This window comes from Fukomys damarensis, unplaced genomic scaffold (assembly GCF_012274545.1).
Source record: "Fukomys damarensis isolate Sample0158 unplaced genomic scaffold, DMR_v1.0_HiC HiC_scaffold_8, whole genome shotgun sequence".
In the NCBI taxonomy this organism is placed as follows: Eukaryota; Metazoa; Chordata; class Mammalia; order Rodentia; family Bathyergidae; genus Fukomys; species Fukomys damarensis.
The window spans coordinates 2,252,952-2,276,282 of NW_022900920.1; the positions used below are offsets into that span (position 1 = coordinate 2,252,952).

Consider the following 23,331-nt stretch of genomic DNA (forward strand, 5'->3'; position numbering starts at 1 on the left):
TATTGAAGAGGTGGGGATTGTTCCAAGTTATTCCAGAGAGTGGAGCTACTGGATATAGGCCAAAATAATGTTAATAACAGCGACAAAAGCAACCATATTGACAGTGGTCAGTGCCTCTCTGGAGCACCCATGCTGCTCTGTTACCTGTGGATCTTCAGGTTGAGGGAGCCTGCTGGGTGTGCGTGCTAAGGAGACCTCATTGGGGGGTGTCGGGTTAGTTGATGTATCGTTGGTTATTATTATACTTACTATATTATCTGTTATCTATAATCCTCTTGATTATGTGTGTATGGATGTGTGTGCACACTCACATGCATGCATCTCCCTTCACTCCTCAGTCTCCCTATCAAGTGGGGCTGTGACCATTCCCTGCCTCCCAAAAGTAAGACTAGAAAACTTGGTCACAACTATTTAGTGATGGAGCTGATGTTCAAGCCCAGCTCTGTCTGACTCTACAACCTGTGTAGACAACCCTAACTTACAGTGGCTAGACTTGCCACTTTTTTACAAGTGCCAAAGCATACCCTAAAACCATTCTGGTTTTTACTTTCAGTACTAAATGCCTTACATGAGATATTCAGTGCTACTGTAAATAGACTTTGTGTTAGATGACTTTATCCAATTGCAGGCTAATGTAAATTTGTCAATTTTAATGTAGGTAGTGTGGTTTGGGTGTGGTTTCTCTCAGCCAGGATTCATGCTGAGGCTTGGCCTCCAGTGTAATGGTATTAAGAGGTGGTGGGACCTTTAGGAGGTGAGAGATCTGCCTTCGTGAATGGATTCAGGTTTTGCTCCTAGGAGTTTAACTTTCCTTTTCCTCTTTCTGCATGTGCCCACTTGTTCTCCCATTTTCCACTCTGCACATAGCAGCACATGACCCTCCTTGGAAGCCAAGCAGCTGCTGGTGCCTTGCTTTTGGACTTCCAGAACCATAAGCCAAAATAAACGTCTTTATAAATTACCCAGTCTCAGGTGTTCTGGTATAGCAACAGAAAACAGATTAAGACAGTAGGCTAAGCCGGGCGTGGTGGCACACACCTGTAATCCCAGCACTGGGAGGCTGAGACAGGAGGATTGCTGTGAGTTCGAGACCAGCCTGGGCTACATAGTGAGCTCCAGGTCAGTCTCAACTACATAGTGAGACCCTGTCTCAAAAAAAAAAAAAAAAAAACACAGTAAGCTAGGCTGAGCCTTGTTGTTGTTTGGTAGGTTAGATATATTAAACACATTTTTGACTTAGAATATTTTCAGCTTACAGTTGGATTCATCAGCATGAAACCTTGTTAGAGTTGAGCAGCATCTTACCCTTATCTTCTGAGTGTCTTTGTGCTAGGCCTGCCATGTAGCCCAGGGAGGGGTAACTGTAGTTACTCTCTGCCTTCTAACCATCAGACTCACCCACCAGTGGAACAGACTTCTCCGTGTAGTGAACACCCAGCTGAGGTTCAGTGCTCCTACCTAGGGCATCCATTGCTGGACCCCGAACTGGCCACCTAAATTGGGGTCTGTGTTTCTTGAAGTCCACCAGAGACCCAGACACACAGTCTAGTGTGGTGTTCTGGAAGGGCCCACTCATGGATTCTCTTCCTTTCTGATAGAAACCGGAAGGCCCAGCTGGACCTGTACCGCTTCCCTTTGTGACCCTGCTGCACAGTTTACTTGCTTTTCTCATTGTCATTTCTGGGTGTTCAGCTCCTGACATTTTCATATTCTAATAGTAACTCAGGTTTCATTCTTGGTGGAGTGATTTGGTATAAAGAATTTGCCCCCCATCCCCCCACACTTGGAAAGAGCTGTGGAGTCTGGGGCAAGTTACCTCACCTCTCAGCTTTGGTTTCCTGATCTGTAAAATTATGCCGTGAGGCCAAATGACCTTCGGGTTCCTCCCAGCTTCTGGGTTCTGCTCTGCCCTGAGACAGTGGCGGCCTATCTGACAGAAGTGCTTGTGGCAGTTGATACCCAGTGGGACAGAGTCCCAGGCATTCCTTTCAGCCTCTGGGTCCCTGAGTGCCAAGTGACCTACTGCTCATTGGGCCTTCTCTGCAGTCCTGAGGTTGCAAGGGGAGCCAGCCCAATATAGGAGACCTAGCTGCCATCCTCCCTTTTCTGTCCCAGAAGAATGCTGAGCCCGTGCGGTCTGGAAGTACAGGGAAACTACTTGCAACAAGCCCACTTGTCATCCCTGTCAAACTGAATCTCATCTGACCCCTGCATGCCCCTGTACCGAGAGGTGAAGACCAAGGGTTCATGTCAGCAGACGTTTCCAGGTTTTTCAAAACCACAGCAATGTCATGAAAAAGAAAGTAGATGGTGACCTTTAGTGACATCATGGCATTAAGCAGTGTTGACATGATTTGCTTGTCAGTGACAGTAACTATCTTGTAGTACTAGCATTTGAACGCGGGCTTTTATACTTACTACACCCTCACCCTTTATTATTTTTATTTTGAGACCAGATCTCTCCTAGTTGCTAAGTTGCACAGGGTGGGCTCAAACCTTCAATCCTCAGCCTCCCAGAGTCCTAGGGTTACAGGTGTGTGCCACCACACATAGATGATAGCTACCATCTTTTAAGCACAAGACAGAATGGTTTCACATAATCTTTACAGGAACTCCACAAGGTGGGACTTACAACCTTTTTCCAAAGATGGGAACATTGAGGCTTACCCTAGACCCCTTCTACCTACCTCTGAAGCCCATGTTGGTAGCCAGACAGCATACAGAGGCTGTGGTGTTTCTTTACTCAGTTGTCCATGATCTAGGTTGCCAGAAAACACAGGTAATCAGTTTCCCTCTAGAGCTGCTCACACTGGGGCTTCTCATGTTTAGGCCGTGACCCTGCAATTGGGAACAAACACATAAGCACCAGGGGAGATGACCGTGTGTTTGCTACGAGAAAAGAACAACTGTTATTTTTTTTTTAATGTCATTAGGACTTAAAACAAGGAAAAGCGTGGTGATTTGCCCAATACCTGGTGTTGAACCCCGCTTGTGAAGTATTCTCTAGGAGCCAGTCCAGAGAAGGGACTGTTGGTTATCCAGGATCTGAGGCGGGTGAGATTTGGGTGTGTGGAGGCTCTGTCAGTAGTGGAGAACAGATTGGCCAGTGTTCACTCATGCACGGGCCAGTGAGCAGTGAGCACCCAGCCTGGGATACCAGCCAGTTCCCCCTTGGCCATGCAGGAGCCACAGAGCAAATGAAGATTCTATCTTCCTGGTACCCAGGCACCGGCCATTGAATGTGCATGGTGTGTGAAACCACAGCCGGACTCTGTGTTCCTGCGTGTGCCCTTGTCAGCTCCCACTGGTGTAGTCCAGGGCCTGGGTAGGCCTGTTTCTCTTGGCTGCACCTTCACTGACATGGAGGTTCCAGCCCTCGCTGGGCTAGTGCTCTGGCATCCAGCTCCTCATTGTCACTGTACAGCAGGTCTCCTTCCTCATTATGTACCTCAATGACTGGTCTTGTTACTACTCCATCTGCCCCTTTCTTCCTCTTTTCCTATCCAGTGAGTTTTGTTCATAAAAGAGTCTTCTGTTCCCCATTTGCAGTGGTTTCTTCCCAGCAGCTCCACCTCCTTTTCCTAAGTGGCCTGATCACTCCATTCACTCCCTCACAAGGCGTGCCAGACCCTGAGCCTGCCCTGAGACCCAGCAGTGCACTGGGGTGGTTCCCAGCTACAGGCAGCCACACAAGATGAGGTGGAGAACTGCAGTTGTCTTGGGCCAGTGCCATCCTGGAGCAAGAACAGGGCTGCTGGAGAATAGGGAGCCACTTGACCGTGGGCCTCCAGCCCTGCCTGGGACCACCCAGAGGATGCAGTTTACAAAGTCTGGCCTTGCTTAGCAACTGGCTCCACCCTTTTCCCTCCCTGGGTCCTGGAGCTGGGGCTCAGAGGAATGAACAGGGAGACAAGACTCCCAGGCGCTCAAAGAGGCCCCAGCTGAGCAGAGCTGGGCCAGCACTTTCCCTTGGAAGGTTATCCAGGCTCTGAGGGTCAAGGGGCTAAATGTGACTATATAAATCATGCGCTTCCTAAAAGGATTACCTGAGCTCGGCTGATTCTTCTGCTGTTCTTTCTGACCTTTTATCCCCTCTTCCAGATAGAATACTGCCATCCACCTGCACTCCAGTTGTGCCTGTTGGAGTGCATAGGAGGAAGGAGGAGAGATTCTGGCCAGGAGATCCTTGTAGCCCAGGGTGTTGAGGTAGGGAGGCTCTGATTCCTGCTTTGTCCTGTCTGAAGCTTCATTCATCTCTCACACCAGAGCAAACCCAGAACAAGCCTAGACTTGTCCACAGTCATAATCAGTACTTCTGGAGAGGACTCTGTTGGGCCTATCCCTGGAGCCAGGACCATCTGGGGACAGAGCTTGGTAACTAAGTGTGGGAAATAGCTGGGAGATTGCTGCAAGTATAAATAGAGCTGGCTCCAGGCTTGGATGGACTGTCTTGGGACATCTCTGCTCCCCTTGGCTGGTCTCGGGCTTGGTGTCATGTCCCAGGGGCTCAGTTATTCCAGTCCCCAAAGCCACAAGAAAGATCTCTTGGAGTTTGACACCAAGGTGAAGGGACTGTGGGCACAATGGTACACACCTATAACCACAGCTACTTGGGAGGCTGAGGCAGGAGAATGGCAAGTTGGAGGTCAGCCTGGGAAATTTAGGGAGATCCTATCTCAAATTAAGAAAAGGGGCTGGAGTTGTAGCTCAGTGCTCTCTGGACTCAGTCCCCAGTGGTGCCAGAAACAAAAAGCAAACAGAAAAGTTAAGGGACAGTCTGTGAGCCTCTCTCCTGCCTGCCCCCACAACTACTGCTGTCTGTCACTTCTTGCTCCCCCCATTCACTGTTCATCTCTTTGTCCCATTCTCAGTTCACCAGAGAGTGCTGCCGACCCGCACTGGCCGGGCTCACTGCGAGGCCCGAGGCTGCTCAGAGGGAAGCAGCCAGAGTCTGCTGTCTTTCCACGTTTCTGAAAATCCCCTTCTGTGTAGTTACTCTGAATGAAGCGGTGTGAGTCAGGCAGTGGGAGCACACGCATGCATGCACGCGCTCATGCACACGTAGCTGCACACCAGCTCTGGGCGAGTTGGAGGGGCCCTTTAGTGTTCTCTCCCCCACTCTCCGTTTGTGCTTCCCTTGGGGGTGGCCTTGCCAGACACCATTCATTATCAAGGCCTAACCACAGTGTCCACTGTCATTATCCTTCTCCAACTAAGACATGGTACCCTGTGCTCTCTCTTCCCTCCCCTCATTAGCTCAGCAGTAACAACTTTGGGACCATCCATATGTTGGGCTGTTTTATGTAAAGACATCTTTGAGTATGCCATTGTTGTATTTGTCTTTCTGTGTCTGAAAACAAGTTCCTAAATCAGAAAAATGCACATACCCCCCAGCCCCGCTCTTAGAACTCTGTCTTGGTAGGCCTTACCTGGGGCCTGTAAATCTGCTATTTTCCCCCCTATGTTGCTGTGAATTGAAACCAGGGTCTCACTCAAGTTAAGCACATGCTCTGCCACTGAGTTACATGATCAGCCCATGAATCTGCCTTTTTAACCAGCGTATCAGAAGGTTCTGATGCAGGAGGTACTGTGGACAACCTCTTGAGGCTTTTCCTCTGTACTCAGACTCACACATTTTCTGCTTAGTCACAGATAACTTTTGCTGTTCCCTACCCAACACAGTCATAGAGACCCATATTTTGCCCAGTAGTTCCATGCAGGTGGTAGACCTTCATTACAGAATGGTCTTTTATCATTTTTTAAATCTTTTTTTCAGCTTTCTTAAGAATAGGAAATATGCCGGGCGTGATGATGCACGCCTGTAATCCCAGCACTTGGGAGGCTGAGGCAGGAGGATCGCTGTGCGTTCAAGACCAGCCTGGGCTACATAGTGAGTTCCAGATCAGTCTCAACTACATAGTGAGACCCTGTCTCAAAAAACCAAAAAAGGGCCAGGGATTTAGTTCAGTGGTTCCACCGCCTGCCTCGCAAGCTCAAGGACCCAAGTTCAATCCCTGGTACAAAAAAAAAAAGAATAGGAAACATTTCTGATGTTCTTATCTAGAACAGGTGGGGTCCTAAGTAGAAGCCATTAGTGCTTCTGCTGCTGAATCCAGCAAAGCCTGCCCTGCTTCTGGACAAAGCCACCCAGAGCTGGAATCCTAGGCTGCAGGTTTTAGGCAGGATGGCTCGTTACCATCCTCACGTGCTGTCACTTGGCTTCCCCAGCTCTTTCTACTTTATTTTGTTTCATTTTTTTGTTTTTTTGAGACAGGGTCTCACTGTATATATAGTTCAGGCTGGCCTTGAACTCACTATGTATGTAGACCAGGCTGGCCTCAAACTCCTGGTGATCCTGCGGCCTCTGCCTTTAGAGTGCTGGGATTTTAGGCCTGTGCCACCACACCTGGTTAGCTCTTCCTGATTTTCTGTGTTGCTCCCTGGAACTCCATATATCCTCTTGCCTTAATAACAGTTTTTATTATTCTCATTGAAGCAACAATTCTTATTCTGTACAATTCTCATTGTACAGAACATGGAAAATAAAAGCCAAAAAAGAAAAAAGTCACTGGTTACTGCCAATCAGTTATAACCACTGTTAGCATTTTGGTATAAATTTCTTCTACCTTTTAAAATATGTTAATAATTATGCATGCTTTTTAGAAGCAAAGCTGGAGCACAGAGCACTTGCTGCTCTGAACTTACTGTGTGTGGACATGATTCTTCATTCTTCCTATCACGTATACATTTAGGTTGTTTCTAGCTTTCCCTATTAAAACCCAAGCTGATTGAAATGGCTTTGTAGGTAGATCTTTACCACATGCTTGTGATTATTTTCTTAGAATAAATTCTTAGAAACCGAATAGTTGAGCCAAAGAGATGCATGGTTTTCCCTTTTTTTGATACTGTATCAAATGCCCTTCATAGGTTTGTAGCAGTTTGTGCAGCATGTAAGTGTTCATATTTTTCCCACTGCCCAATAGATGGAAAGCCCTGTTTTCTGTTTTTGTGTGTGTCTGTCAGAATCGTATGCACCAATGTGTAGAGCTCAGGCGTTGGGTCACATCTTCTGTGCCTGCTCACCTTTGGGCCTAAGCTGTTTATATTTTATGTTGCATTTGATTCACTGATGAAGAGCCAAGCAGGCCCAGAGGTGCTGGAGCTGCCCTCTACTGGCACAGAGGTGCAGTGACACTGGCCGGGCTCCTGCTGAACCCTGCTTGCCCCTGCCCACCGCCACCAGTTTTAAACTGTTGCATCCTGGGTCACTGGGTCACAGTGTTCATCTGTTGGTGAGAAGTGCACAAATGACAGTTTGGGAAAGCCAGCTGCTGTCCTTGTAGGGGAATTTCAAGACTTAGCACAGGTAGTAGCATCCCCCAGGTAAGTTGGTGGCCTGTTGGGATGGCAGCTTTGAAAGGGACTGCCACAGGCTGTTTCTTTCTGTATTTTTTTTTCTCTGAGGCTTTTTATTGTAAAGAGCAGCCCTTTAGTTGATAGAGAAGGAGAGGAGCAAGTGGGGAGAGGAAAAGAAAGGAAGACAGTTACATACAATTCAGGTGTCCCAGGGGATCACAGTCTAGCAGGTTCAGTTGTCAGAAACTGAGCTAAAAGGAGAACACTTAAAGCTGACTCCCAGCTGGGTGAGGGGCACATACCCGTAATCCCCGCACTCAGAGGATTGAAAGTTCAAGTCCAACCTGGAGAACTTAGTGACTCAGGGAGACACTGTCTCAAAATAAATTTTAAAAAGGGTCAGGATGTAGTTCAAAATGAAGGCCTTCAGTTCAGTTTCTAGTACCATCGATGGTGGGGGGGGGTGTTACAGGTGTGTGTCACCAACCCCAGCTCTTTTATTTCTTAGATGTGATATTTTATAATCTTTCTGATAGATCTCAACCTGAAATCTTTGAAAGTCTGATGCTTTTGCCTGTTGTTTTAGCTGGTTCTGGCTCATTCTGATTCATTCCCTTGCATAATGTTTTGTTTTTTTTTTGAGACAGGATCTCACTATGTAGTTCAGGCTGCTGGCCTTGCCCTCTCTGTGTAGCCCGGGCTCCTTCCTGCCTCAGCCTCCAAGTGCTGGGATTACAGGTGCACAACCACATTTGGCTACTTTGGGAATTTTTTGATACCTGGTTTAAAGTCCCAGAATACTTTAAATTGAATGCTTGGCTGCAGAGTTTTCTGCCCACACAGGTAGGTGTGTATTAAAAGGCCAAGTCACTGGCTTTAGCCACACCTGAGTTGGAGCCCTCTTGTGTGACTCCTCACACTGTACGACCTCAGGCCAGTCATTCAATCTCTACATCTGCCCTGTCCTCTGGAATATAGCTGTAATATTGCCTTCTGCCTAAGGCTACTGCGCAGTGGAAGTAGGGTAGTGACCATGAAGTGCTCAGGTGGAGGTGGTCACTAGTTGCCGTTCTCCTTAGCTGAGCGGCCCCCTCCTGACCCAGCTAGTGAGAGCAGGCCGCTCTGTGGCAGCCCCAGCTTTAGTGAGCGTGTGGAAGCTGAGTGCTGTGCCTTCGCCTTTGAGATGGCAGCCTCCAAAATGCTTTGACAGACACTTCTGCCCTTAGTCTTGACCATGGTCTGGGCTTTTCATAGGAATCACTTGTAACACTTCTTATAACAAGAAAAACAACATTTGATGTAAATATTTTCTTCAGATACTGCTGGAATTTTTTGAGTCTGGTGGCTTAGACCCCTTGGCCATCCGGATACCCTGCTGGAATTTTTTGATTGGTTGGTTATGATTTAAACATTCTTTCCAGGTGTGATGGCACAAACCTGTAATCTCAGCAGTCTCAGAGGCTGAGGTAGCAGGATGGCAAGCTTGAACCCAGCTTGGATAATTTAGTAACTTACTGAGATCCTGTCTCACAGTTTATTTATTTTTTTCTTTTTTGGCACTAGGAATCAAACTCGGGGCCTCATACTTGCCAGGCCGGCACTGTACCTCTGAGCTACATCCTTGGCCCCTGTCTCACAGTTTAAAGGGGCAAGAGATGTACCTCAGTGCAAAGGCCCTGGGTTTAGTCTCTGTTACTCCCCGCTGCCAAGATTTCTTAGCCAGGCATGCTGGCACCCACCAGTAATTTTAGCTGCACAGAGGATTGAGGCAGGAGGATCTGGAGTGTGTTGCTAATCTGGAAAATTTAGTAAAAGCTTGTCTCAAAATAAAAATTTTTTAAAAGTCTTGGAAGTTGGACGTGGTAGCACACTCCTTTAATCCCAGCACTCTAGGAGTCTAGGGCAGGAGGATTATGAATTTGAGCTCAGCCTGGACAGTTTAGCAATTTAATGAGGCCCTGTCTCAAAAAGGAGGAGCTATCGAACACAGGGGAGGCCCTGTGTTCAGTTCCCAGTAATATGCATGCACACAGGCATACACAGAAAACTTGGGCTGGGGTTGTAGCTTAGTGATAAAACATGTGCTCAACATGTAGGTCCTGGGTTCGATCCCCAGCAGTGCCAAAAAAGAAAAGAAAAATTCTTTGTAACTATTTATACATGGTGGCACATTAGTGACAAGGTATTCAAGTATTTATAATTTTTAATCATATGGAAATTGACAGTAATTTAAATATGAAATAAAAAGTTGAATATTTCCGTGCAAATATCATAAGTCATTTCTGGGACAGTGGATATAAAGAAGTAAAAAGAAAATTTTTTTGAGACAAGGTCTCACTATGTTTTCAGGCTGGCCTCAAACTCACAGCAGACCTCCTGCCTCAGACTCTTGAGTGCTGAGATTACAGGTGTGCACCACCACACCCGGCTGCCCAAAGAAGTAAATTTAATAATATGAACTCAGCTATATTGAGAAAAATGGGGAAGGAAACCCTGTAAGGAAGGAGTATGCTTAGGTGTCAATAGTTATTATTTGTGAATGGTGGAATTCTGTGATTCTTACCCCAGTAGCACCAGGACATAGACAGGGTCAGAGGCCAGGCTTTGGAGTCAGAAGTCTTTGGAGTCATAAGCCAGGCATGGTGGTGCACACCTGTAATCCCAGCCCTTGGGAAACCAAGGCAGGGGATCAAGAGTTTGAGGACAGCCTAGGCTACATAGCAAGTTTAAGGCTGGCCTAGATGACATGGTGAGACCCTGTGTCAACATCCCCCCCCCAAAAAAAAAGGAGGGAAAAGAGAAGAAACTTGCATTAAGTTGGTACCTCTGTGGCCTTAAATGACAAACTCTGGGATTTAGTTTCATCATCTGTTGGATTGTCTTGAGGATCAGGTGAATAATGAGGACTTAGAATGTAGTTTAGTGCTAAAGTGCTTTCCTAGCATATGCAAGGCCCTGAATTCAATCTCCAGCACTGGGAAAAAATGAATGAGTTTGAAGGGCCTAGCCTGTCACGTGCCATGTGTTGGCTCTATAAATGGTGACAGTTACTTTTATTCATCTACATTCTTTCTAGATCTTTTATCCTGTACATGTATTACTTCAAAATCTTCACAAAAATGAGTAAAATTAAAACTTCAGCCCGGCGTGGTGGCACACGCCTATAATCCCAGCACTTGGGAGGCTGAGGCAGGAGGATTTCTGTGAGTTCGAGACCAGCCTGGGCTACATAGTGAGTTCCAGGTCAGTCTCAACTACATAGTGAGACCCTGTCTCAACCCCCGCCCAAAAAAAAAAAACCTTCAGCAACCCTGACATGGTGGTCTATAATTCCAAGCCTGTAATTCCAGCTCTCAGGAGGCAGAAACAGGATTGCTGGGAGTTCAAGGCCAGCCTTGGCTACATAGTGAGTTCTAGTCCTGCCTGAACTGCATAGCAAGACCCTGTCTCAAAAAGCCAGAACAAACAAACCCTTCAACAACAAAGGTTGTACACAGTCCCCAATTTAAGATTTTTTTTTCATCTTTCTGAAGATGGAAAAGTAATACATAAAGCAGGCCTAGTGTCATATACCTGTAATCCCAGCACTTTGGAGGCTAAGGCGGAATTGAGAGTTCACTGCTGGCTCAGACGACATAGTGAGACTCGGTCTCAAAACAAAACAAAAGACAACTGAAAAGCAATAGTATTCAGTAGAAGCCACACCTTAAATTTTGGGTTTCGATCTTTCTTAATGCTGTGCATTGGCAGCTCCCAGTTGGCCACATAACCCTAGGGAAGCAGCTGACACAGCAGTGGACTGTGGCTAAATTATGATGTTCAGTGGGTCAGTTGCTCGAGATGCATTTTTTATTTAGGATATTTTCAATTTAAAATTGGCTTATCACTACATAACCCCATTTTAAGTCCAGGAGCATTTATTTGTATAGACTTTGCTGACAAAATGATTTTGTATCCCTAAGCTGAGTTCCTGGACTCTCCTGCTATTGAGGGAAGGCCCCAGAGACCTAAATACAGTATGTCCCTCATGGGTGTGAACCAGTCACAGAAGTAGTTCCTGTGCCTGCTGCTGCTGTGTGCTCACTGTACAGTGTGGTAATGTGCAGCAGGGTAGTGCTCAGTCAGAGCCCAGGATGTCCAAACTTTATATTGCATATTTGTGTCCAAGGTGTAGAATACTCACTCTGTCGGACTTAGGAACAAATCCAACCTACGAATATTCTCCCAGAATGGAACCCATTCATAGGTTGGGGACTTACTGTACCTAGGAACCTCTGCAGTGGGGTGCTGGACAGGAGAGGCCCTAGCCCTGGGGAAAGGGTAGATCATGGTGCAGTGGCTTTAGAGATGCTGATTCTCTCCATCTATCCTGCCCAGGGCGAAATGAGCCTCTGAAGAAGGAGCGGCTCAAGTGGAAGAGTGACTACCCCATGACAGACGGGCAGCTGCGGAGCAAGCGTGATGAGTTCTGGGACACCGCTCCTGCCTTTGAGGGCCGCAAGGAGATCTGGGATGCACTCAAGGCAGCTGCCTATGCGGCCGAGGCCAATGACCACGAGCTGGCTCAGGCCATTTTGGATGGCGCTAGCATTACCCTGCCTCATGGTAAGTAAGACGGACCAAGATTTTATCCCTGCTAAGATGGGGGTCATCAGCACAGTTTAGAAATGGAGGCCAGCCATATTCCAGGAGCTTCTGTCCAGGTTGGTGGAGGGGAAGGTGTAGACGTGTGTGGCTCTTCACTTGATCATCAAACAACTCAGAGTGAGCATGGACCAAGAGGGGGACATGAAGAAACATGACTGCTTGCCTAAGTCAGGGAGGAAAGGACAGCAGCACACCTGCAAGCTAAAGGCTTGCTTATGGCACTGTGGGGTCCCAGAACATCTGAGATAGCCGTCTTCCGTTATGTGTGCTAGACCCTGAATTTGGAACTTCTGCGTTACTGCATTTCATTTTACAGAAACCCTATAGGCTGTGGAAAGCAGAGGCAAGGGTGCAATTCCAGAGTCACAGACCTGGGTCTTAACCCAGCTGTTTCCATTTTCAAGCTTGTTACTTTTCCCAGCTGTATGACATTGAGCAAGGAGCTTTTCACATTCGAGCGTGAGCACTTTGCAACCAGAAAGGGAAATGATTGTTAGCAAGAAACACATAACATCTCCTAGTCTAGTCCTAGCACTTAGAGGGATGCTCAAGGTTCAGTAAACATTTCTGTGTGTATTACTTTACACTGGTAAGGAAATTGAAGCCAGGCCCCAGCACCCAACACACGTCGGCAGAGCTGTTTAAACCATTTGAACAAATGAGAAGTTGTGTGTAAGGCTGTCCTGGGGAGACCCAACTGTGGGGTGGCCATGGTGGATGCACTAATCAGCTTAGACTGCTGTAACGAAGTACTATCAACTAGGTTCCTTAAACATAGAAATTTGTTTCTCACAGTGCTGGAGCCAGGGAAAGCCAAGATGTGTACCAATTGATTTAGTTCTTGTGAAGGTTGACTTCCTGCCTTGCATATGCACCTTCTCACTGTGTTCTCACATGGCAAGAGGAGAGAGAGAGAGAGAGGAAAGAGCTCTCTAGCATCTCTTATGAGGACAGTAATCCTATCAGATTAGGGCCTCACTCTTACAGCCTCACCTAACCCTAATTACTTCCTGTAGGTTCCATCTCCAAATGCTGGCACATTAGGTTTAGAGTTTGAACTTAGGACTTTTAGGAAGTGACAGCAGGACCCCAAGCCAACACACTGACTGCCTTGCCCTGCCTTTTCACAGGCACGCTCTGTGAATGCTATGATGAACTGGGCAATCGCTACCAGCTGCCCATCTACTGCCTGTCACCACCTGTGAACCTGCTGCTGGAGCACACCGAGGAGGAGAGCCTGGAGCCCCCCGAGCCCACCCCCAGCGTGCGCCGTGAGTTCCCCCTGAAGGTGCGCCTCTCCACAGGCAAGGACGTGCGACTCAGGGCCAGCCTGCCCGACACAGTGGGCCAACTCAAGAGGCAGCTGCACGCTCAGGAGGGCATAGAGCCGTCCTGGCAGCGGTGGTTCTTCTCCGGAAAACTCCTCACAGACCGCACACGGCTGCAGGAAACCAAGATCCAGAAAGATTTTGTCATTCAGGTCATCATCAACCAGCCCCCATCACCCCAGGACTGATAGACCCACAGACTTGTGAAGAGGGGTCATGGAAGGCCTCTGTGGGGCTGGAGCCCTGGGCTCCCACCCTGCTGCTGCCTTCAAGTGCTGTTTTCTTCAGGCGCACTTCCCTGCTGTGTGGCTCTGGAGACCAGTGAAGGGACCTTGCCTCCCAGGGAGTGCCCAGCAACAGGAAGCAATGCTGCCACACACAGGCCTTGCCAACCTTGTCAGAGGACTGGCACCCCGGGGCCCTCCACACTGCCTCTCTCCCGAGGCAGGTTCAAGCCACGGGCCCACCCGGAGGCCCTGGAGCCCAGATCTGCCATCTGGTGCTGCCACTGTGCTCACTCCAGTTTTCTGCTCAGGGTTGGAAGCAGCTGCTGTCTTCTTCCTCTGCCCCCACCCTGACTCTGCCCTGGGCACAGTGCCAGTCCCCTGGAGGGGAGGGAACAACCAGTGAGCCCCAGGGCTTGGGGAGCCTGAGGCGGGCCTCTGCCTCTCCCTGCCCCTAGCACAATCGGCGGAGAAGAGGTGGGTGACCAGACAGCTGGGCTTTGTGTCAGGGTTTTGCACAGGGCCATCTTCTGGCTGCACCCTAAGAGGTGGTTGGTCCCACAGCAGATCTCTGTGTACAAACATATCTGCGTATTTATCAATAAAACCTTTTGCTCCTTCTCCGTTGCCTGGTATTTGACTTTGAATTCTGCAGCTTGGTGGAGCCTGGAGCTCCTGCTGGTGCAGGAACAGGTAGGCTTGGTGTTCCTGGCTGCTTTGGGCACAGTGGAACCTGCTGACCTGAGGTCCTATATTCTGGGCCCTAATCCCAACTCCTCTCGTGTTCTTGGTGTAGGTCCTCAAGAAAAGCCCCTTCTGAACCCACAGTTTTCTCAAAGCAGAGATGCTGCTCTTGCCCTGCCTTCTCCAGCATTGCTGGGAGGGTTAAGGGGGAAATAGATTTGCAAATGCCTTGAGAGCATTTGCTCAGGAAGGTGGCATCAGTTACTGGTCTTCTCCTGCCTTGGAATCTCCAGGCCCTCAAGCTGTGCCCTCACAACTGAGGTCTGTAATGGAAATCCTGGAGGCACTGTGCTCATGTGAGTTTCAAAGCAAAATCTCTGACAGATACATTTAGATTGTGAACATGAGCCAGAGAGGAAAAAGAATGGAGTCCTTGTATTTCCCTGGGGAAATGAACACATTAGCAAAGAAAACCTTAGATAAGGCTGTTAGTTGCAGGCAGGGCATGTGAGTGCAGTGACAGAGGTGGGGGGGTGTCTACCATATGAGGCAGGCTAAACCTGGGTCATGAAGACCTGGTGCTTGAGCTCACAAGTTTAGGTGTGGATCTGAGCAAGGACAGGACTGCTTTTCTCCTGTTGGGAGCATTTTTCCTTCTCAGTGAGCATGGCCAGTTAGCCTGTCTGGTGCATCTTAGCTGGCCTTGGCATTGCACTATGACTTTCTGAGACCCTTCTCTTCAGGCAAGAGGAACAGATTAAGTTTGTACGTGACTGACGGACACATGGCCTAGTACAGTGGTGCTTTGCTAGGAGGTACCGTGGGGCCCACAGAGCAAATGCCAGCAACAACCCGTCTCAGAGGGAGGTAGCTGCCCTCACTTCCACCACTGCCCTGTACTCTGGCCTGCACCGTGCAGAGTCTACCCTTCCCCACAGCTAGCAGGGTCTACTCAGGGCAGTGTGGGGCACAGATTTGTCTAGGTCCCATGATTGGTTTTCAGATTCCCTCATTGGCACTAGCTGGGAAAAATTTCCGGGTATCCAGCAGGTGGCACTGCCAGCTGGCGGATCCTTTGCGTGGCCCGGCTGCCCCGGGAAAGGCTCCACCAGTCCTAACTGCTCAGAACAGGCTAGATAGCCTCCTTCCCATTTCCCTGCCCACTGTGCCCTCTGGCTGCAGTAGGGCAGGGGTTGGGGGAAGGGCAGCTTGCCTGCTGCCTGGCCTTCCCCTGCTCCCTGGGGCTGCCTGAGGTGAAGGTGACAGGTTGGGGAGGCAGGTGGAGAATTGGGCCAGTGAGCTCATGGTAAAGGCGCCCAGCAAGTGGGTGTGGGTGCTCAGGCTTATAAAGCCCCCAGTGCCCTGTGCCTGCAGACGTCACCATGGACGGCACTGTGGAGGGTTCTGAGGCGGTGCAGAGAGCCACAGCACTCATTGAGCAGCGTCTGGCAGAGGAGGAGGAGAATGAGGTGGGAGCAGGCGGGTGGGGGCCCAGGGAGGGTCTGAGGAGATCCTGTCTGCTGTTGTGGGAAGGGAGAGCCTGGCTGTCACACTTACGGTCTCTGAGGGTCCTGCCTGGCCCATTCCCATCCTAGGATGCTCCTGGCGGAGGAGGTTGCTGACAGTAGGAGACTGAGGCTTCAGCCTCCAAAACAGAATCAGTGGTAGCAGGAAGCTGAACCAGTCTTGAGCCCAGCCCTCACTGGGGGCTTCAGGAGCCAGGTCAAGCCGTGGAGGGCAGACAGCTGCTCACCACCAAGCAATGCCCACATATACAGCCCGAGACCCTTCTGTCCCTCAGCTGTTGGTGGAAGGCTGGGCAGGAGCAACTCTGGGCTTTGGTCACTGCAGGAAATAAAGGCTGGTGCTGAGCAGGGAAGGGGTGCTGGGAAAGGAAGCCTGGGTCTCCCCAGCACTGTGGCAGCTCCTGAGGGGACCGCGGCAGTACTGATGCATTTTCTCCAGGATAAGGGAACGGGGCGGGAGTGCTGGCTTGTCCTACTCTCGATTTTGTTTAACACTTAAACTAGTGTCTGTTCTGCCTTGAGCCTGGTGCTGGTGGGAGTGGGAAGACCACGAAGGCCCAGACCCTGCCTTCTTTTCACCAGCCCAGCATTCATTTAGCCAACACTTCTCAGTTTTTATACTCAACTAAAAAACAAGGCAGAGGGAAGAAATAATTAAACAGATGTGAGTCAGTAGTGAAAGCCCTTAAAGGAAGGGTGAATTATTCTGAGTGTGGCCTTTAAGGTGCACTCGGTAGACAGGATGGTATTTGAACTGGGCCTTTGGGAGTGAAAAGTGGGATGATGAAGGGGGAAGAATATTCCAGCCTAAGGAAATGACAGGAGCTGAAAATTTTAATGAATGAAACTACAGCTACAATGAGGAAGTCTGGTGGTAGGGGATACGGCCAGGAAGGGAGGCAGAGGACAAATCAGAAGGAACCATGCAAAAGATTCTTACTCTGTGAGGAGTGGGGAGCTACTACCAATGTCACTGAGTGAGGAAGAGTGGTGCCGTCTGACCGGTCTTAGGAAGACAGTTGTGATGGACCAGCGAAGTGCTTTTTGGAGGGGGAAAGGCTAATGCTAACAGGGATGGGAAAGGAGGAAATCAATATGTTTAGAGGAGGATCCCATTTCAAAAAAGGAACCGTGCACAAGTGAGGGGATGAGGAAGAGGGAAGGATCAGCGCTCTTAAGAAGAGAAAAGCTTTCAAAGCTGAGCGTGGTGGCGCAGGCCTGTAATCCCAGCACTCGGGAGGCTGAGGCAGGAGGATCGCTGTGAGTTCAAGACCAGCCTGGGCTACATAGTGAGTTCCAGGTCAGTCTCAACGACCTAGTGAGACCCTGTCTCAAAAAACAAAAAAAAGAGAGAGAGAGAAAAGCTTGGATTTGTAGAAAAGAGCTTGGACTGAGGCTGCTGAGTCCTGGCCAGGGCATCCCTGGATCTCCAGGAATCCTACTTCTCACTCCTCAAGGCGGTGTGCACAGGGCCAGCTGATGCCAGGCAGGGAAGCATGCTGCTGTGTCATTCCGGGAGTGCTGCCACTAGACACGGAAACCTTCAGCACGGGAACACAGCAGTTTTCTTCCATTCATTCATCCAATAAATATAGCTACAGGGCCATCAGACACCAGTACCTATAAAGCCAACCTCCCTTCCAAGTGCCTACTACATGTCCGGCACTGTGCTGAGCATTTTACAGGATTTTTTTCAATCTGTAAACAATCTATAAGTTCAGGGAGTTTTGTTTCATGAGCTGACATCCAATTCAACAAACATTTATTGAGCACCTACTGTGTATCAGCCCGCAGTCCAATCAGAAGTGGGCCTGAAGAGTCTAAGCAGTGTTCAGTGGCACCAGTTGTTTACGCGGGGCCCCAGCCTCGCAGGGTTGCAGACAGAACCCCTAGTTAGCCTACTCTGTGGTAGGAGAGTAAAAGGGGCTAGGGCCAGCTCAGGGGCAGGAGCTCTGTTACGGGGAGCTTTTGGGTCAGGACATCACAGAGAGCTTGGGGTGGGCAGAGATGCCAAACCCTGCCCATTATCCATTCACTCAGTCACCAAATGTCTGCCGAGGACCTACGATATGCCAGGCCCTGCCGCAGCTTAGGGTCACCAAGACGACAGAGCCATAAGCCTGTCCTTCCGATGCTGCACGAGGAGCCCAGCCAGAGCCCCACACGTAGAAGTAGCTGCAGCCTCAGGTCATCCTGTTCCTGAAAGGAGATGCAATGTGTCAGGTGAAGCCAGAACTAGGGAAACCCCAAACTACGCAAGCCTGACAAAAAATGAGAGAGGGCAGTGGTCAACAGGATGTTCAAAATAAAGATCTGGGAGACCAGCCCTCAAATCCACCCTGGGCGAAGCTTAGGCCTGGGCTCACTGAGAAAGGAGAGGGGCAGCTGACAGTGTGAGCAGCCAGTCCTCTCTGGCTCAGCCCCTTCCAGTCTAGGCAGATGCTTCTGGGTTTACATCTACACAGGATAGAGGGGAAGCTCCAGGATGGGCTGTCAGCACTTCCCAAAAAGTGAAGTAGCCTGGGAACAAGAGCTGCAGATCATGAGGGACCTAGGGAGTTTCACCGTTTTGTTACAGAGAAAAGAAGGTGGACACTTAGGATCCATCTCAGCCTGAAAGCTGAACAGGGCTGCTTCCATCCTTTAGTTTCCCCATAGGAAATAGTTTCCAAGCGTTAGGTTTTACAGATCAGAAAATTTTGGAGAAAAAATAGTGTCTTTTTTTTGGTGGGGATGGGGGTGGGTGGCTCAGTGGTAGGGTATTTGCCTAGCATGTTTGAGGCCCTGGGTTCAATTCCCAGCACTATAAACAAAACAGTCGGGCGTGGTGGCACATGCCTGTAACCCCAGCCCTCAGGAGGCTGAGGCAGGAGGATGGCTGTGAGTTCTAGACCAGCCTGGGCTACATAGTGAGTTCCAGGTCAGTCTCAACTACATAGTGAGATCCTATCTCAAACAAAAACCAAAAAATAAACAAAACAAAAATATCACCTCTGATCACAATGACTTCATCAAAGTGAATTTGTAACACTAAAAAGCTAAAACTTGGGCCAGGGATTTATCTCAGTGGTTCTGCCACCTGCCTCACAAACACAAGGACCTGAGTTTGATCCCGGGCCCCCCCCCCAAAAAAAAGCTAAAACTTAAAAAATAATCATCGTGTCATTTAAGAGTGAATAGTTAGACCTCTAGGTTCTTAGGTTCTGATTTGGTAGATTCAACAACTGCAGATGGAAAATATTCAGAAAAAATGCTATTGTACTAAACATATCCATTTCTTCTTGTCATTCCTTAAACAATAAAGTCTAGCATAGTATTTGCATTGTATTAGGTGTTGTAAGTAATATGCAGATGATGTAAAGTATATGACAGGATATGTATATGTTATATACAAATACTATACCATTGTATGCAAGGACCTTTAGCACCCATAGATCTTTTTTATTTTTTTATTTTACTTTTTGAGACAGGGTCTCACTATGTAGTTTAGACTGACCTGGAACTCACTATGTAGCCCAGGCTGGTCTTGAATTTACAGGGATCCTCCTGCCTCAGCCTCCCAAGTGCTGGGATTACAGGTGTACACCACCATGCCCAGCGAACATCCATAGATCTTTGTGTCCACTGTATTCCTTTTATTTATTTATGTTTTGGTACCAGGGATTGAACTCGGGTCCTTGCGCTTGCAAGGCAGGCGGTGGAACCACTGAGCTAAATCCCTGGCCCGGCCCTGTATTCTTAATTTTATAAAAAATTTACTCCAGTCTTGTTGGGCTGAAAAAAACTCAGAAAGCACAAGATCGAGCTGGGGTTGGAACTGAGGCTGAAGGGGAAAACTGAAATTTATCCCTTTCGGGGTGCTCTTGCCCAGGTTCTGACCTCCCAGGAGGAATCCTCATGGGGTGTCTTTGGGAAGGTTGGGGAGAGGCTATGAGTCCCCATGGTCCTGAGAGGGTGTTCTCCTTGGTTCACCAGAAGCTGCGAGGAACCTCTCACAGGAAGCTGCCTATGGACACGCTGGTGCTGGAGGAAGAAAAGCGCACTGGGGCCCAGAGCCAGGCTTTACAAAAGGTTAAGGTAAGTGCAGGCTCACCCAGGCCACCTTCTCAAATCCTCGCATCTTCTGAGATTCCCTGGGCCAGCAGCTCAGCACCCCTGGACCCTTGTGAGCAGTGCAGAATCCAGGCCACCAACCTGCCGCGTCAGAATCCACACTCCCCCTCTGTACCATTTTGTCCTAAAAGGAACTTGGACCTTGGTTCTTTCTCTATTTTTTTGTTTTGTTTTGTTTTATTTTGCTTTTTGAGACAGGGTCTCACTGTGTAGTTGAGACTGATCTGGAACTCAATATGTAGCTCAGGCTGGTCTCGAACTCATAGCGATCCTCCTGCCTCAGCCTCCCAAGTGCTGGTTACAGGCATGCGCCACCACGCCCGGCTGGCTGGTTCTTTCTCTTTTGAGAAGGCCTCCTTACTCCATCCTGGTCTCCTGCTTAGCTGAGGTGGCCTTCAAGCTCCCCCAGCTCTGTTCTCTGTATAGGGTTTGATGGGCCACTCTCACTCAGGGCCAAGAGCGTGTGCGCAAGACATCCCTGGATCTGAGGCGGGAGATCATCGATGTGGGCGGGATCCAGAACCTCATCGAGCTGCGGAAGAAACGCAAGCAGAAGAAGCGAGAAGCTCTGGCCACTGCCCAGGAGCCACCTCCAGAGCTCGAAGAGATCGTAAGGGTCCTGGGGAGGGAGACCTGCGTGAGCACGGGAGGTGGGGGTTGTCCTGGATATACTTGACTGGTCTTGCACCCTGCAGAGTGGCCCGGTGGATAAGGAGATGTTCCTGAAAGCAGCAGTGGAAGGGAAAATGAAGGTCATTGAGAAATTCCTGGCAGATGGGGGGTCAGCCGACACCTGTGATGAGGTGATGTTCTCCCCCACCCCAGCCCTGAACCGACCTCCCTCTCAGAGCTGCCCTCCGTCCTGGTTTAGCCCATTTGTGGGCCTGAGAACAGCCGTGGGTATTTCTTGAGGCCTTGCGGGGGGGTCCTCAAAATGGGATACTGCCTTCCTCATCCAGGAATTTACCTAAATCCTTAGACCTTTCCCCAGCTCATATCACCTCAAGAGTAAGGAATGTCACTTATTTCTTTAGGAAGATGGAGGAATGAATAAAAAAGATGTCAGGACCAGCCTATTTGGACTTGAATTTCAAGTCCACCACTCCCTAACTATGGGACCTTTGGCTGGGCGGGTCATTCAGTTTCCTCTACTGTGGTTTGTTTGTTTGTTTGTTGGTATCCGGGATTGAACTCTGGACTTTTCACTTGCCGGGCAGGCACCACTGAGCTACTCCCCGGCCTGCTCTGTGACCCATATTTCTCACAATGTGTTATGATTAATGGAATAGTAACGACTCAATAAATATTTGTTGAATGAGTGCAAAACCTGTAAAGCAAACACTAGGATACATTATTTTTTCTCATGATATAATCTTATGATGCCTTGAAATCCCTTTTGTGTGTGTTGGTGATTGAACCCAAGGCTTCAAGCTTGTTAGGCAACCACTGAACCACTGAGCCACAACCCCCACCCATTTTTATTAATCTGTTGTGGTAAACTATCACATGAAATATGTCATTTTGAGCATTGTAGGCATATAATTCGGTGTCAGTAATTACACTTACAATGCTGTACAACCATCATCATCTTTTTTTTTTTTACAATCTATTTTTAAACTATTTTTGAAATGTTTCATCACCCATCATACTTTTTGTTTTCCCCAACCGCCGCTGTGTTCTCTTGCTTTCACATCTTAGAATCAAACACAGTAATGGCCATCCACTCAGTCTGCATTATTGTAGACTTAGAGCATTGTCCTTTCTATTTTTTAGCCTCCAGGGTCTTAATCTTTTGTGTCTGTCCAATCGCCTTCTACTATTCAGTGCTGGAAGTTAAAGGAAGAAAAATAAAAAGGTTGAGAATTATGAGAGATTAGCCACAACCAGATTATTAGCAAGTGGAAGACATACGGTATAGCCCTGCCCAAGTATTTCAGTTTCAAGACTTCAAAGCAAAAAGTGCTGCATTGAGAAGGGAAGTTCACTCCTTCCTTGAATCAGGAATCAGTGAGACCCCCCTCATCGTGCTCTGTGCTCAGCACTCAGGGGAAATAGTGTCCAACAAGGCTCACTCTGCCCTCAAACACTCTGTCATAGTCAAGGGTCATCTGGGTCCCCAGAAGACTCTGGCCTAGAGTTTTCAAGGAAATAGTGGCACAAGAGTTGCTTCTTGAAGAATAGCAGCTATTAATCAAGCACTCATAAAACTAAAGACAAACAGACATGCTCAGATCATGGAAGATGTGGAAACCCAGCACAGCGGTCAGAATCGAGTTGCAGCAAAGCCTGGGCTTCAACTTGGGTGGGAGAAAGGCTCAGACCTAGGGCCAGAGGCCAGGCCCTAACGGCCTCTCTGGGGACAGTTCCGGCGGACAGCACTGCACCGAGCCTCCTTGGAGGGCCACGTGGAGATCCTGGAGAAGCTTCTGGGGTGTGCGGCTACTGTGGACTTCCAGGATCGGGTGAGCAAGAGGGCAAGTATTGAGTGGGGCGGAAGGAGGTGGGCTCAGTTCCATTACTCCCTCTCCCTGTCAGTCTGGGACTCAGTACAGTACTCAGGGCCAGGTCCCACTTTCCATGGGTTGTGTGACATGGGGCAAACTCTATCTCCTTCCTGAGCCTCCTCTGTCACTCTGGCATAGACTACTAGTGAGTCCCTGCATGTTCTATTCTACTCCCCACGCCCAGGAGTTCTGTCCCTTCCCAGTACCTTGTCCCTGCCTGTCTCTCTGTCCTCTCGGCCGGGGTCCTTTTCCCCAGGGCACTTGCTTCCCTACAACTCTAAGTTAGGACCTGTGTTTCCCTTCTAGCTGGACTGCACAGCCATGCATTGGGCCTGTCGTGGCGGCCACCTAGAGGTGTTAAAACTCCTACAAAGCCGAGGAGCAGACTCCAATGTGAGGGATAAGGTAGGCAGCAGTGCTCAGATGCGGTAGGTATTGGGGTTAGTTCAGGGAGGAGGGCAGAGGGCAAAGGGGAGGTGAGCTCAGGTGGTAGGATGATAGTGAGCTGCTGGAGTTTCTGTAGTGGTTGCAGAGCAGCCTTAAGCCCTGAAGGGACCACATCTGGAAGTGGGAGCAAAAAGAACAGAGGAGAAGCCAGGTGTGGTGGTGCACACCTGTAATCCCAGCACTCGGGAGGCTGAGGCAGGAAGATCAATGAGTTCGAGACCAGCCTAGGCTACATAGTGAGTTCCAGGTCAGTCTCAACTTACATAGTGAGACCCTGTCTCAAAAAACCAAAGGGGGAAAAAAAAAAAGAACAGAGGAGAGAGGAGAGGAGGACAAAAGACCCACTCTCTTGGGGGTTTGGGTCCTACTTCTGATGCAAAATGTGTTCATCCATGCAAACCTTCATCATCTATTTATCCATTCACCCAGTTATCTGTCCACTTATTCATGTGTTCATTTATTAATCCACCATCATTCTGTTCCTTTTTTTTTTTTTTTTTTT

General features: G+C 48.8%; 2 protein-coding genes across 2 annotated transcripts in view; both read left to right on the forward strand.

Moving 5' to 3' along the window:
• The window catches only part of Ubtd1 (ubiquitin domain containing 1), a gene marked incomplete at its 5' end in the record, with an annotated part of 52,875 nt that extends 38,707 nt beyond the window's left edge, over nucleotides 1-14,168 (forward strand). Inside the window, 2 exons of the mRNA XM_010620414.2 lie at nucleotides 11,734-11,961; nucleotides 13,134-14,168. Coding sequence (XP_010618716.1) covers nucleotides 11,734-11,961; nucleotides 13,134-13,519 — 614 coding nt within the window. The remainder of the gene's footprint in view (nucleotides 1-11,733; nucleotides 11,962-13,133) is intronic.
• A 1,382-nt stretch (nucleotides 14,169-15,550) lies between these two features.
• The window catches only part of Ankrd2 (ankyrin repeat domain 2), a 10,261-nt gene continuing 2,480 nt past the window's right edge, over nucleotides 15,551-23,331 (forward strand). The window contains exons 1-6 of the mRNA XM_010620413.3: nucleotides 15,551-15,708; nucleotides 19,741-19,842; nucleotides 20,330-20,488; nucleotides 20,574-20,681; nucleotides 22,242-22,340; nucleotides 22,689-22,787. Coding sequence (XP_010618715.2) covers nucleotides 15,622-15,708; nucleotides 19,741-19,842; nucleotides 20,330-20,488; nucleotides 20,574-20,681; nucleotides 22,242-22,340; nucleotides 22,689-22,787 — 654 coding nt within the window. The 5' untranslated portion in view covers nucleotides 15,551-15,621. The remainder of the gene's footprint in view (nucleotides 15,709-19,740; nucleotides 19,843-20,329; nucleotides 20,489-20,573; nucleotides 20,682-22,241; nucleotides 22,341-22,688; nucleotides 22,788-23,331) is intronic.